The following is a 16685-nucleotide window of genomic DNA, read 5'->3' as shown; positions in this document are numbered from 1 at the left end:
CATGGGTCCCAAGAAAGTTGCTGAAGTTCACAGAAAGAAGAGAATGCTTTCTATGGAGACAAAGATGGAGATAATAAAAATGTATGAAACTGGCTTGCGGTTGAGTGTGATTGCTAAGGAATAGGCTACGGCTGAAATCCGTCGAAGGTAGGCACCATCCTTAAGCAGAAGGAAGCCATCAAAGCAGCTACACCTTCCAAGGGCGTGACTATGTATTTTGTCCAACAAGAGGAGCCATTTGCATAATGAAATGGAAAGGCTGCTTCTTGTATGGATCGAGGACAAAGACATCGATGGCAATACGATAACCGAGACAGCAATCTGCCAAAAGGCCAGCGCTATTTTCGGCGATTTGATTGCCCAAGCCGAAGATGACAGCGGAGAGGGGACATCAACGGCAACCCCAGAGTTCAAGGCTTCTCATGGGTGGTTCGAAAAATTCCGTAAACAGACTGGCATCCATTCGGTGGTGAAGAAATTGAAATTACGTAAAGTATAAAAAAGTAAAAAGAAATGTAAAAATCAAAAAAAGACAAAATAAATTTTATTTTAAGTTTTTTTGTAAAGTTAAGTGTTACAGTTTTGTTAATGTGTTTTTTAAAGTTTAGTTTGTTTATCTGACATTTTTTTGTGTGTTTCGTAAAGTTAAGTGTACGTATCTGCCGTTTGTCCTCCTCCTCCTCTGCTGCCACTTTCGGAGATAGCCTCACTCGAAAGGTAAGCTTCCACATTTTACGTTACAGTAATATTTCTTGTACACTAATATACACTTTATTTACAGGTTTTGCATTTCTATTATTAAGTTACGTATTGAATGGTCCAAATTGTTGTTGTATTTCATTGTTTATGGGTCAATTTACCTTTATTATGAAATTTACTGAGGTGTTTTTGGAGGGCTTGGAACGGATAGCCATTTTACATGTAAAATGTGGTCCAAGATACGAAAACCTCATGATACGAAAGGCGCCTCGAAACGGATTAATTTCGTATCTCGAGGTACTACTGTAATTACAAAGGCTATGTTGCATGGAAGACGAGAAGGACTTTCGAGACAGTTAAATATACAAGGGCTTGATTAAAGGAGTTACATCAAAAGTCTAGTAAGTATTACAATCAGAAATCAACAGTTCCAGATTTAAAAATAGGGCAACAGGTATATGTGCTTAACCACAGAATTGAAGGACCTAATGTTAAAGTGAGTCCTAAATTCCTATATGAATTTTTATCAGTTAAAATATGATTTTTTATCATGTTAATCTTTATTCTATGCAATTATCAGAGTACATTAGTATTTTCTGTAGCATATGTATCTTAAAGAGATGAAGTGAAAAACTGTATCAGTATATATCACGTGATCACTATTATTTACGAATATCATCATATGCATATTATGTCTTATATCTTATTACTTGAATCTGTATTTGTGTACACCATGAATTTTTTTTTTTTACTTATAAGTATTTCTATATATCTATATATTCACATAGTGTCTGTATCACATTCCTATAAGTCAAATGTAAGTCAAGCTTGAGTAATATTCAGTGGTTGGTTTTGTAGCTGACCGAGCTTTTATGTAAGAGTTACATAATAAAAATATGGAATGTTATTCCATATATATAAAAAACTAAAACTAAAGAGGTCAACCAGATTGCTTGCAGGAATGTGATCAGACCAGAGACGATAAAGTATGCTAAGATGACATATACAATAAAGTAGGCTAAGATGACATGCCGTCACCTGTGGTCTTTCATTTGTTTTGAAAACATTAGTCCAAGCTTCCTGCTTGAGACAACTACCGCGACCTATAATTCAAACGGCCTACGTGATTTGTAACTATGTCATCTGTGTGTATGTTGTATGTTCAAGCTACTGTCTGCTTCCTTTATGATTTGTAACCAAGATGGTAGGCAGAGTAGAGTTAGCCATCATCATTGGCAGACCTGTACATCTTTACCTAAGCTTCATCATGTAGAGTTGAATTAGCCATCATCATTGGCAGAAGCGATCAAGCCATCGTCATTGGCAGACCTGTACAATCCTGTCTGATATTCATCATGTAATCTCAGAAGAATATGTTATTGTTATAATACAATTAAGTTTGTTCATACTTACCTGGCAGATATATATATAGCTGTATTTTCTGAAGTCCGACAGAATTTAAAAATTCGCGGCACACGCAGTGGGCGGCCAGGTGGTAGTACCCATTCCCGCCGCTGGGAGGCGGATATCAGGAACTATTCCCATTTTCTATTCATATTTTATCAGTGCCACTGTTCCTGAGGGGGAGGGGGTTGGGCACTTTAATTATATTTATCTGCCAGGTAAGTATGAACAAACTTAATTGTATTATAACAATAACATTTTGTTCATGAAACTTACCTGACAGATATATATATAGCTGAATCCCACCTTCGGATGGTGGGAAGAGACAGAATAGGATTTTTGGGAAACTAAATAAGTAGATGATATACATCTTGGTTCCTGACCTGTTAGCATAGCCGACTTCGTGATTACTGTCACCAAAGTCTGCTTCTGCGTTACTAGAGTTGCCAGCGAGGTAGAGACCTGTAATGCTGGTGCGCTCTAGATGATCTGTCAACGGGGGCGTGACCACAATGTGACTAGACTATATGACCATACTTCTGAGGGCACCGAAGCTAAAACCACCACCTGACCTAACCTATCAAAGTTAGTTCCATAACTTCTAGGCTAAAGAAAAGGAACGCGCCTCAAGCGACCAACCCTTCAAAGTTAAAAGCACACCTATCCCTTTTCTATAGGATAGGATTCGTGTTGCTTCCTGCACCCAATAATATATCTACGGATATGTATGGTCCTAGCGACTTACGGATCTGAAATGTCGTCTTCACATCCCGTCGGGAGTGTGAAGCGAACACAGAGTTGCTTCGCTAAAGCGTGGCACTCAGGATGTTACTGAGTGTCATGCTCTGTTGAAATGCTTCCGAGGCCGCGCCCTCACCTCTTGAGCATTGATATTAAGAAAAAATCTCAAATCTTTATGCAAACATAATGAATGAGACCTCTTAAAAGAACTCCTTGGCTATAATGCCAGGGTGTTCTTGGACATGAACCAGTTTGGTCTTTTTACGGAACACCGCAGATTGTCCGTTGACCTTGACTTTCTATAGTTTTATCAAGATAAAACTTGAGAGACCCTACAGGGCACAGGACTCTCTAATGCCCTTGCCCAATAATTTGTGCCATACCCTTGGTCTCCAAGCCTTCGGGTCAAGGGTTAGACAGGTTTTCGTTCTTATCAAGAACGGAAGGCTTAGAGGACAGACCGCATTATGTCCTTTAAAGCCAAAACCTCTGATGATGGCTAAAACCTCACTAACCCTCCTGCCGTGGCTAGAGCGGTTAGAATATTAGCCTTCTGGTCACGTGTATTAAGTTCGCAGAAAGGATAGGTTCGAAATGCTTTTGGCATCAGAAACTCAGACTACGTCTAAGTTCCATGCCGGAACCTTTGATCCAGAGAATTTCAAGATCTCCACAGACCTCAAGATCGTGAAGCTTTGTTGTTTGACAGAACCGAATCTCTGAGCCTAGAGGCCGTCAACAACATATTTGCATATTCTACAATAGTTAGGACTTCTATCTTATCTCATACTTCATACGGAAAGATAGAACCATAACGAAATTCACAGAGGTCGAGGTGGAGGAACAGTCATTTCCCTTCACTATCCCCAGAAACGGCCACCCCCTCCGATTGAAAACTGAAAATAGGCAGCAACTGCTGTTGCCTTGGCCAAGAGACTGCCATTAAATCTTGAAGATCTTATCGCTTCTCGATAGTCTGAACGCCTTCAGACTCAGAGAGGAGAGGTATTAGATACTTCACTAAGTGACGATGTTAGATTACACCGATTCTCTCGGGAAGGGTCTTTGGGACAATTCTCTGAATTACCTGACCTCTGTGAATCCAACCTCTTAGAGGCCAACATGTGGCGACTAAAGCTAATCCTCTAGGATCATGAATAAGGGAACAACTTAAGAGGAAGCTCCTTCGTCTTCAATATTACGAAAAACTTAACGAAAGGACGCCCTCAGTCTCTCCTCACTTTCGACATACTTCTAAGTGAGGATTACTCAGACGTCAGTAGTTGTTGCCTTCGATCGAGAAGACCCCCACGGACGTGCACTAGTTTAACGAACCTCTTGAGGATCGTTACGTTCCGTGCCCAAGCCCATAACCAATTCTCTCTTCTCGAGCTATGAGAGAGCTGAGAAATTATCCGAGATGATTTGGGCCACTCGATCCAACCTCACCCTTCGAGGAACTGGAGAGCCGACCAATTTGGCTTCCAATTCTTTCAGACAATGTGCCAGAACATCTGTTTCTCTGTTCGGATGTCTGGCACCCTCTCGCTATCACCTGAGGTGATCCTCAAGCCGTTGAGAGAAAATTAGAATTACAAGATCTTTGATGTTATTCCAATTTCTTCGTGAGGAAAATTTTTAGAGGTCTGAATTGCTGTTTATTCAGGGAAAACAAGCTTCTCCAGCGAGGAAATGGTCCCCAGCAAACTCATCCATTCCCTCAGTCAGCCTGCTTCCTTCCCTAAATAAGGCTGCGCTTTGCATAAGCAGGAGAGCATTATTATAGTGCTATGCCGCGGTAGATTCGTACAGAATGTTACCGTGCGGTAAACCCGCCACCTAACACGTATAAGAGATATCTTGTTGAAATTTTCTAAGTAAACGGCAGGTATGATCATTCAAGATTACTAGAAATTTCCTCAACCCGAGGCTAAAATCCATGATTGTAGGGCAGAGAGACGGTTCATTAAGCCATTCCCGCAAGGGAGAGAGACGTAACCAAACGCGCATGACACCGAGCTAGCCGGTACTGCGTAGATCACAGTAACAGCAGCCTTGATCATCGTCTCGCCACTATGTGCCTGAGTTGCCCAGCTACTCCTTTTACGAAGGGATAGGTATGAAATTATTATCGAGCAAAGGGAACTTCTCAAGCAGGCATATTTAAACGAAACAAAATTCGCTAAATACAGAAGCTGAGTTGGTGTTGCAGTTCAATTAGAATACTTCTCGTCTAAGTCGCAATCCGTAGAATAACTAGGATATGCGCCTACCCCTCGGACAATTCAACTGCTTAGTAGAATCATGTCGCGAGGTTAATATACGTAGTATATTTATAGTATTCTGAACAACGATCTCCATCCTAAATTCTTTCATTCAAGAAAACAAAATAAGGATTGGAGATCGACCACCTTCGATCTCTATCAAAAAGAGTGAAGGAGAAGTCTTCCTCGAAGAAAAGCTTCAATGGTGAACAGAATACTATCTGCCTGAGTTGCCAGCTACTCCCTTTACGAAGGAATAGTATGATATTATCGAGCAAAAGGAAACTCTCAAGCAGGCCTATTTAAACGAAACAGAATTCGCTAAATACAGAAGCTGAGTTGGTGTTGTCGTAACAATACCTGAAGAGTTGTTCTTACTCCGAAAACTCTTGGAAGGTTGAAGGGAGTGTCAAATAAATACATTGAACAACAGTTCTTTCGGCTTCTATCCGCAGAGGTAAATACGATATGCTTATATGACTTGACCCATGCGTTAGCAAAATGACGCAAAGATAAACTACGTAAGTATTGTAGTAATTTGAACATCGAATTCTCTACTACATCTTTCCTCGACGAGGAAGAGAGAAAGGAAAGGAAACGACTGTCCACTTTCTAATGAACGAGACTTTTAAAAGACTCCTTGACTCTTTGCCAAGACTCTTTTCCAAGAAAAGGGAGATAATATTCGAATAGAGATCATCAAGAGAGAACCGAGGATCGAAAAAGACCGTTCAATGTTCTTATGATATTGGACAAAAGACTTCCTGGATAGTCTACAAGTCTTTCTCTTAACCCCGGATGAGCCTCTGAAAATGAATGAGAGCTCTTCCGAAATTTGTTAATGAGTTTATCCGCTTAAACCATAAAAACGTTAAAATCTATGTCAATGAAAACTACCCCATTTATGAGGGGTCCCCCACTTAAATGACAATGGGGAAAACGTCCTGACTTGACAAAACTATTAGCACTTTGCTAATAGAGGAAAACCCTTTAACATGACCGAAAGTCATCCAGGAATCCAAGTATATAATCTTCCCGATTCTCAAAGAAATCGATGAAGAGGAAAGAGAGATCGAAGAAAAAATTCGGGTATGTCTCTCCGCTAACTCCGAATCCTTTTTAAAAATTTCTGTAAAGAAATGTCCTCAACAGCAAATAAGACGCCTTCAACAAGTCTTTCCTCTCGCAAAGCGTCCTGCCGAGCTTCCACCGAAGCGTCCTGGCGAAAGTCCACAAAAGCGTCCTGCTGAGCGTCCTCAAAAGCGTGCTGGAAAGCGTCCTGCTGAGCGTCCTCAAAAGCGTCCTCCGAGCGTCCTCAAAAAGCGTCCTGCTTAGCGTCCCGGAAAGCGTCCTGCTGAGCGTCCTCAAAAAACGTCCTGCTTAGCTACGAGCGTGTCTGAGCAGAGAACACCAAGTCCTTCTGAACGACGTTTCAGAGAGGAACTCGTTGAGCGCCTTGATGCATGCAAGGCCCGCCAAGAGGCGTCCTGGCGAGCGACCTTGCCAAACATCTCAATGTTATGACGAACCGCGTTTTGTTTTGTATGACATTGAATATTTAAAGGACGTCCTCATGCGAGTCTCCATGGAGAGCCGCACGATGTCCTGAAGAGTGTGAACACTAAAGGAAGACGTATGGCTTTTCGTCTTCCGCAAGGTGCTTGCGTTACAGAAGCGTCCTGGAGAATGTCTCTACTTATAGGACGTCGAGCACCTCCAAAAACGCTTCCTCACGTCTAAATTGCCCTTCTTATGCCGACCAGAGACATAAGTTGTTTGACTGTGCATGCAAAGCAGCTTGCCGGCCGTCAAACTAATTCAGCTTGCTTTTTCGAAGTAAAGCGAACGTTACATAACGTATACGGAGCGCCATGAGGAGAGGAGACGAAAATGTCCTTGATTACCAAATCTTTTGGAATGCTAGCGAGGTTGAAACAGCTCTAACTTCATGAGCGTTCACTCGGGGGGCAGGAGGCTCAAATCACTCTTTTGGCAAGATGAATGAACCTCCTTAATAATGTATAAGTGATATATACATGAGCGTTCATATACATGAGCGTTCACTCGCAGGAGGCTTCAAATCACTCTTCTGGCAAGATGAATGAGCCTCTTTAATAATGTATAAATGATGTATACATGAGCGGTCACTCGCAGGAGGCTCAAATCACTCTTCTGGCAAGATGAATGAGCCTCCTTAATTAATGTATAAATGATATATACATGAGCGTTCACGGTCGCAGGAGGCTCAAATCACTCTTCTGGCAAGATGATGAGCCTCCTTAAATGTCCTTAGAAAAAGAGCCAGTGCATTCTTCTAAAAGGGAAAATGTGGTCTCTTTACTTTTCCATCCTCTCGTGACAGAGAGAGGACGTGAAGCGTCTCTTCTCTCAAGCTTCTTTAGGGGGCGCGAGTCCTTCCGAGAACTCCAACCCCTGTGTGGGGAGGACGCCTCGGAGGACGAGAAGCAATCCTTCAAGATTCGTGCACGTGCACGATCTTTAGCAGCCTGGGAAGCGTCAACAGGTTCTGCCGAAGGGACGCCAGATCGGTGGGGAAGCCCCCGTAACCCTCTTGCGGCTTTCGACATGCCCTCTCCCTGAGTCTGGGAGTCCGACAGAGGTCCAGGCCTAGGAGGCATTATGGGGCCGATCTGACGCCCCCTCCACAACACAAGGGGCACTACACTTCACAACACTGATTGGAGAGCGAGCACTTTAGTCTAAGATTACTTGATGTAATCCTCTAGCAGACACTTCTTCTAGGCCCGTAAGCCATACCACAGGGTTAGGCAAAATAAAATCTACAGGAGGTTAGAAGGTTCATTATTTCTAACTTCTGTTTACTGTGGAGGAAAACTCCTGATTCTAACACGCTCTAAAAAGCGTAAATGAATCCTCCTTCTTCCGTAATCAGTCACACATTACACTAATTACCTTATGCAAAGAAAACATGTAAACGTCATATATACTAAGCGAGTGTCTACCGAAAGTTCCGGTAGCCTCACCTTACCGTGCAGACAACAAAGTCTGAAACTAGGCTAACTAGCTTCAGACATCAAATGCAATGAAAAAATTTACGATAGCGTATGCCTAGCCACAAATCCAAGTTAATAATCGAAAGAATAATTAGGATACTTAAGTGGCTAATGAAGTTTCAAAATCCTAGGCGGAGGTCTGTAAACAGTTGTTTACCGACCGGCGACAGAAAAAAATATGAATAGAAAATGGGAATAGTTCCTGATATCCGCCTCCCAGCGGCAGGAATGGGTACTACCACCTGGCCGCCCACTGCGTGTGCCGCGAATTTTTAAATTCTGTCGGACTTCAGAAAATACAGCTATATATATATCTGTCAGGTAAGTTTCATGAACAAAATATGTATTTTTTATACTTCGTGTTTTCTACTAGAACCCTCACATCAGAAAGAAGATATCATCATGAGTTTAACACATCGTTGTCCTAAACAGAGAAGATACTGACTTCGTTAGTTATCAGCAAACACCCAAGACACTCCAATGAGTATGGAAGTGCATAACCAACCGACTTAGCGTAAGATTATCGCAAGTCTAACATTACCTCATAGGGCGCCTTATTATACAAGGCAACAGCCCTATCACATATAGAGTAACAGAAAGGTTAAAGTTAAATAAACTTCGCTAATGCATGAACCGACTTTAAATGAAACTGTTGCACATTGGAACCATATTAAAATAGTACATTCCGACATTTGGTCAGAAGAACATTTAAAAGAATTTAAAGATTTAAAGGAGTCAAGTAGTGAAGAAAACATTTACGTAAATGCTTCCTATACTTCATCAGCATTAGTGACTCCGAGATACAATTTAAGGAAAAGATAGGGGCATGTGCAACGGTCTATAACATTGTTGTATAAGGTTTACTGCTTAGAATGTACTTTTGCAGGAAATGGACTTCACTATGGCTCATGGTGAGTCATATCTGCTTCTCCATCTTGCAAATCAGGAAGGGAGCAATCTTAAAGGATCACGGTCAAGTCAAGATGATGCACGATATTGCAGTGGTAAAGATTAACATAACAACCGTGGATCGACAACAGGAACAATTGAGGGAACTAGTTAATGAACTTGAAAGTGTCATAGATAGCACCAAAAATGGTACCAACACAGTTTTGTTAATGAAACTCAAAAATGAAATCAGCCAGGTTCTACCTAAGAGAATTAGAAAGCGTTCACTCCTTCCATTTATAGGTACAGCATTAAACACTTTGTTTTGTGTGGCCACTGATACTGATGTAGATAAGGAAAGAGCTTGAATAGAAAAGTTAGAAATGTGGGCAGCTGAACAAGGTACCATTATGAACAAGGTAATTGATGTGGCTAACAAAAACCAAATGTTGATTAATAAACTGAAGAACTTTGTTAACAGTGTAGCTCAAAATATTACAACAGAAATAAATGAATTACATAGGTCTAAACTTGTGAACCAGTTAATGTTTGAAACAGTCACTTTTGTTAAACTACAAAGAACTTCTGAATGCCATTATGATGTCAACAAAGAACTTTTTATCACCATACCTTATCAGTCCTAGTGAGTTAAACCTCATTATAGAAAGGTGCATGTTAGATCATCACTTCAAGCCGCTTGTGCGCAATGTTCTTACTTATTATAGTTTAATAACAGTTAAGATGGTTTCTGATCACATTGTTTTAGTTATACCATTTAATAATAATGAGGTTATTAACTTGATATCAGTGTACCCTTTCCCAATGTTAGTGAATAACAAGTCAATTGTTTTGAACCAGAACATGATACATTTTGCATTGCAACAGAATTCCCTCCTGTTAGTACAGCTAAGTAACAAAGATTTTGATGTTTGTATCATGCTTGAAGCCAACGAGTTTGTTTGTAATATACAGTTTTTATGAGCCACTTAACAAGTTGTATTGCATAGATGATTTAATTAATGACAGAAATGGTGAGAATAACTGAGTAATCCCTTATAATCATGATTTCAAGGCTCAAATACTGTATGATGAGTTAGTAGTGTTTTCACAAAATCAAGTAACAGCTAAAGTCACTTGCAAAAATAATCAATCACAAATAATGTTTAATAACATCAAATCATTTGTTACACCTTGTGAAGTAGTTATTTTGAATTATTTGTACTACAAACCTACCATTTTTGCTACCTATACATTGAATTTATCCAGCCACATAAATCATTTTGAAAATTTTAAGAATTTCAAATTATCTAAACTGGAGTTAGAGTCATTCAGCAAACTTGAAGAAGTTACCCATTTTTTCCATGTGTACAAGACTGAGATTTCACCCATCATGTCAATGGTTAATGTTGTTTTGTTAGTAGTCACCATGCTAGCTTTCATGTGTGTTGTCAGTGTTAGTTATTAACAAGCTCAACACTATTAAGACTTTGATTAACAATTTGACTTCAGGTAACTGATGTTCTAACCTTTTTTTGTACATATTGCCGTTTGTGGTTACTTTAGATATTGTATTTTTTTATGTATAAGTACTTTGTGATAACTTTTGCTAAGCTTTAGCACAGAGGCCAAGGCCGGTAGGTGGCCGAGTGATTATGTTGAGCAGAAGTCTGGTAAGATTAATTATGTAGGAAATATATTAGCTAGGAAACTCTACTAGTAGAGTTTTTAGTAGATGAAGGCAAAAGAGAAGTAGAACAGAAACACAAACCAGGATGTTTGCGATACGACACTCGTAGTTCAGTTGGAACGATGGAAAGAATTAGTTAACTACTCACTTCTGGACGCATAACTTGTGTCGGTTTAAACTCCATTTATCTTGTGTCATTAAGACTTGTGCGATAGGAAAGTGAGATTGTGTGTGTTACAATAATAATTAAGAACTAAACAAAACGTGGTGTTTAACTTGCCCAGAATTCTAAAGGAAACCGAACTCACATATTTTCTCTATGTGATTGCCTCCTGAGAGACCAACCAAGAAGATTAAGAATCGGCCAGTATGCAGAAACAGTAGTCCAGAAAAACAGAGAAGTATTAGAAATATACTACATGATACGTTCCTAATAGATAGAAACTCAACACTATGTAGATAAAGAGTACCACCATATAACAAATAACCAAAAATAAAAGGGAACAAAGAACATTATAAGAAGTCGAAGGTAAACTTTCGACAGCTTGATGAGTCGAAGATCTCGACAAACTCAGAATCGGTCGTTCCACAATCGAGTTGAAGGTGGCTGTCAATGTCGTGAGAATCCGAGGCGATGTCCATGTAGCTAAGCTACACAACGGGTGAGGGTTGTCTACTTCTCTGTTCCTCTTCACAGGGGGTGGAGAGAACACCTCTTCAGTCGAACGTCCCTTCAACAGACATGAGGCTGAAGAATCCCGCAACTTACGTCTAACCAGCAGTGAATCACTCGACTGTCGATAACTGATTACTGAACGACACACCTTTCCAATGGTGTTTAGTCAAATCCTGCTGTCGCACCACAGGATCGACGGAGGAAGCGACTGTCTGTGGGCAAACCCCGACAGTCTCCCTTGGACCTCCGGTATGTCTCTTCCCGAGGCGGGGGAGCGGGACAGGGACCTTCGCCTAGGAGGACTATCAGGACAAACAGCCACCCCCTCAGATTGCACTGCACTGACATTTTTCACTTCACTAGAAGTCTTTTCCAAGAAAGACTTTACAGATAAACCTAACTGCATAACAGTAGTATTAGCTAAAACATCAAATTTCTTTTCAAATTTAGACTCGAGGCTGGCAATGGTGTCAGGAGAAACTCCATGGGAAGTTGGCAAGGGATTTACAGGTGCAGGAGTGGGAGGACTCAAGATCGGAGACATAATAAGAGGCGAAGAAGAAGGAATAGGAGCATGTGCTTCGATAGAAGAAGCTATGCTAGTCTTACTTTCAGCTCTGAGAGCCGCCTTCCTCTTCCTATCCTTAATTACCTTCCACTGTTGTTCACTCCAATCCTTGCATTCATCACAAGTACATTCTCTAGAGCACTCACAACCCCTACACTTAATGCAATTAGTGTGCGAATCATATATTGATTTAATTAACTTAGTTTCCCACCCTCCGACACAAAACCTAACTCCTGAAGGACTAGAGTCCAACATGATGGTCAAGCCACAAAATTGGAGAAAAGAAATTCAGCTAACTAGCCCTTAAACGCCTATTGGACGTATTTTACGTCGAGATAAATTGTCTTTTGGGTGCCGACCGGACGTAATTTACGTCAACATAAAGTTTTTTTTAAATTTGCGGAAAAATACTTATAGGCCTACCAGCTGAAAACTTTTGAATCACGCGCCTTGGGGGATGCTGGGAGTTCACGGATCAAGGTGTTGTTTTGTTTACAATCGTTATGCAGGCGCGCAAGCGCGAATTTCTTTCTTATCGCACGAAAAAGTATAAGTGACACATCTCGGAAATTATTTCGTCACTATGACAATTTTTGCACCATTTTAAATTAACCGTTACATGGAGTATTATATATCAAAATGTGCGCATTTTTATGTAGAATACAACAAAAAATACTCATGATTGTAGCTTTTATCAGTTTTGAAATATTTTCATATAAATAACGATAATTGCCAAAATTTCAACCTTCGGTCAACTTTGACTCTACCGAAATGGTCGAAAAACGCAATTGTAAGCTAAAACTCTTATATTTTAGTAATATTCAACCATTTACCTTCATTTTGCAACAAATTGGAAGTCTCTAGCACAATATTTCGATTTATGGTGAATTTATGAAAAAAACTTTCCTTACGTCAGGGCGGTAACTCTTCCAAAAAAAATCATACGTGCGATTGTCGTAATGTTTGCACCATTTTAAATTAGCCGTTACATAAAGTTTTATATATGGAAATGTGCGCAATTTCATGCACAATACAACTAAAAACAACTCATGGTTGTAGCTTTTATCAGTTTTGAAATATTTTCATATAAATAACGATAAGTGCCAAAATTTCAATCTTCGGTCAACTTTGACTCTACCGAAATGGTCGAAAAACGCAATTGTAAGCTAAAACTCTTATATTCTAGTAATATTCAATCAATTACCTTCATTTTGCAACAAATTGGAAGTCTCTAGCACAATATTTCGATTTATGGTGATTTTATATATAAAAAAAAAAAAATTCCTTAGGTCCACGCGGTAACTCTTCCGAAAAAATCATATGTGCGATTTTCGTAATGTTTACACCATTTTAAATTAGCCGTTACATAAAGTTTTATATATGAAAATGTGCGCAATTTCTTGTAGAATATAACAATAAATAATTGAAGGTTGTAGCTTTTCTCATTTTTGAAATATTTGCATATAAATCACGATAAATAGAAAAAAAAAAACCACGTTCGGTCAACTTTGACTCTAACGAAATGGTCAAAAAACACAATTTTAAGCTAAAACTCTTACAGTCTAGTAAAATTCAGTCATTTATCTTCATTTTGAAACAAATTTGAAGTCTCTAGCACAACATTTAGATTTATGGTGAATTTAAAAAAAAAAAAATTTTCCTTCCCTCCGCGCGCGGATTCTCCGCCGCAGATCTCCGAAATGCGTATGTCGCATTCTCGGAATATTTGCTCTGTCTCACATTAGGCGTTTCATAGAGTTTTGTATATGAAAATGTGTGCAATTTCATGTAAAATACAACAAAAATAATTGAAGGTTGTAGTTTTCTCATTTTGGAAATATTTGCATATAAAAACAATATAAAAAAAATTCGAATTTGGTCAACTTAACTCATCCGAAAAGGTCGAAAACTGCAATTGTAAGCTAAAACTCTTACAGTATAGTAATATTCAATCATTTATCTTCATTTTGAAACAAATTGGAAGTCTCTAGGACAATATTTAGATTTATGGTGAATTTTTGAAAAAAAAAATTTTTACATCCGCGCGATATGAATTAATGCATCATTTTGTGATAATATTTTCTCTGTGTTGCTTTGATCGTTTTACAATGTGTTATATACCAAAATGATTGCAATGTAGTGTACAATACAACGAAAACAAAATTAACTCATTAACTATAACAGTTTTGCTCACAGCGCGATTTGAACACAATTATATATGAAATTTTGTTTTCGCGCTATCATATATCACATTATTTATATATGATAATGATATTTTTTTCATTTCTGATGGTTGCATACTAAACTTCAGGCAATGACAAAAAAAGGAGCCAAAAATGAACTTTTAATCTTGAAAACTAAGCCCGCTGTGATTTTTTGAAAAAAATATTTTTTCCGCTTCAGGGCTCACTACGAGACCCTCTAAGCATACGGGAGACGATTTTTATTATACCCCTTAGGCGTTTAAGGGCTAGCTTCAATCCGACAAACACGAAGTTGAATACTTCACCGATATTGGTAAGATATACTTCACAAACAAATGAAGAAAATGTCTGCACCGACCACCGATTTTCACCAGAAGTCAGCAGAGAACAAATTGATGTTACCTGGGCAGATGTACCTGTAGTTCCCTTGAGTGGAGGGAGATGACGTCACCTACATCAGCGATGGTGGCACCACTGTGGAAGTTTTGAATCTATTGTCTGCCATTTGTAGGGAACCTACGGCTGTATAATTGTTCGGTAAGACATAAATAAAAATGATGTTTTTATAATAAAACAAGGTTTTAATTATATTTACCTAGTAATTACATAGCTGATCATGTAATTACTGGGTAAGCTGCATAATTAAAATATATTTTTCAGTCAAGCAATGTGGCTCCAGGAAAGCATTCTTTCACTGAGAGAGGCTCAGCAGGGAGCTTTGGCATGGAGTCAAGTGAAGCATGAGAAGCAAACTTGGTCCATCGCAAGGGGTGAAAGGAAGGCATCCCACTGCTCTAAATACTTCCTAGACCATACAGTAACATTAGTACATTAACAAGAAATGGTCCCAACAGGGGGTAATTGCTCTAGTAACACAGTACAGGTAGTCACTGGGGGACGAATGGAGATATACTAACTTCCACTAACAATTACAGAATTCTTGACCCTCTTCCACTTGGAGTTGAATTTCTTCCACAGAAATGGTGAGTCCTATGCACTACTTACAAGGTAAATACTAACTGATTCAATTACTATAACCCCTGAAAAGAGAACACGAATTTTAAGGATAAACATCATGAGGGGCCATAATATGAATAACATAAGCCCATTCCCAGCAAATCTTCAAACAGTCTGCTTTCTAATTCACCACACTCACAAAGACATACTAAACCACAAAGAAAAATGCAAACATCCATACCAGAGTCAAGCAAAGCTGCAGAGCAATGACATGTTCATCCAATGGTAGCAAAAACATGGAGGCGGTACTTCCAGTATAACAGATTATGTACTGTAGTAGCAAAATTACAGGAATAAAAATGACAAAACCAACCTCTTTAATCTTATCCACTTTTGCTTCTGAAAGCCCTTTGATAGTGCACATTTTCTTTCTTGTGGTCATCTGAATACCTCTCACTGTGCAGATTCCTGCTGATTTCAGTTTCTTGATATCAGCTGCATTTATTCCATGAGCTTGTAGCTCATCAATGTCAGTGAAGAAGCTAATGTCATCATCCAAACGAGCCTCCTCCACATCAAGTGCTTGGTCTTCCATGGCTGTGAGTGGAAACTGTTCCTAATGCCAAGTATGTACTGGAAATACATATTTCATTATGAAAGTATCTACCCTACTCGAACTGATTTTGGTACTGTAAATGATTTAATTCTCACAGTGAATTAAATGACAATTTTTAAAAGTTAATTGTATTTTCCTAACCATACAAACCCTTGGTCCTTTACATTAAGAAACACTCAGCAAAGGCTGGAAAACAGCTGCTAGACTTTTGAACAAGGTAGTTGGGTGGTTTAACTATCGTTCAGGTGGTGGGAGTCCCACCCACTCGAATGTGTACACTCTACTTTGCTTTTGGCCCAGGAATCAGAATGAGGGGTGGCATGAGGCGGGCCTAAAGTGTAAAGGACCTCAGGTTTGTATAGTTAGGAAAAATACAATTTACATTAAAAAATTGTCATTTGTTCCTACACATTATACTAACCCTTGGTCCTTTACATTAGGCAGACTTATTATTGGAGGGAGGAATCTGAAATAAGTCACAAGAGCTGACTGGAGTTCAAACACCTTGATTTTCTTCCTGGTCGTAAGAGTAAGGAAGGGACTCATGTCTCTGATGAACTGATCAGAGTATAGGAACTGCGTAATCATTCATCAAACTTCTGGGCTTTTTTCCAAATGAGGGAATAAAAGAGCCTCACAGGGAAAAATAAGCTGCAATGATTCTGTCAGTAAGGCAAATACAACTAGTGGGTTTGTTTATTGCTAGGGACCCACCCTTCCTCACCTTGCAAGAGGAAGGGGCAGTTACTTCTATAATCTACCAGATTAATAGAATGGGTGCTTATTGTAACACTTACCTGCATCGGAGCCAGTTCCAGCGTATAACGACCAAATCCCCTCCCTGCCCGAAGGAAGAAGAGGAGAATAAAGGGATGGAGAAGAAGAGAGCCAGTCACCCATTATGCATTCTCACATCAATAACTGCACACCTAAGGCGAGATGAAAC

At 39.4% G+C, this 16685-nt stretch overlaps 1 protein-coding gene across 1 annotated transcript in view; it reads right to left on the bottom strand.

The window, feature by feature from the left end:
• LOC135216812 (meiotic recombination protein DMC1/LIM15 homolog) overlaps nt 1–16685 on the bottom strand; it is a 284123-nt gene that overhangs the window by 49448 nt on the left and 217990 nt on the right. The window contains exon 2 of the mRNA XM_064252311.1: nt 15497–15756. Coding sequence (XP_064108381.1) covers nt 15497–15718 — 222 coding nt within the window. The 5' untranslated portion in view covers nt 15719–15756. The remainder of the gene's footprint in view (nt 1–15496; nt 15757–16685) is intronic.

Source organism: Macrobrachium nipponense, chromosome 6 (genome assembly GCF_015104395.2).
Source record: "Macrobrachium nipponense isolate FS-2020 chromosome 6, ASM1510439v2, whole genome shotgun sequence".
Taxonomy (NCBI): Eukaryota; Metazoa; Arthropoda; class Malacostraca; order Decapoda; family Palaemonidae; genus Macrobrachium; species Macrobrachium nipponense.
The sequence above is the reverse complement of the archived record's forward strand: the minus strand, read 5'-3'. Positions and strand labels throughout refer to the sequence as shown.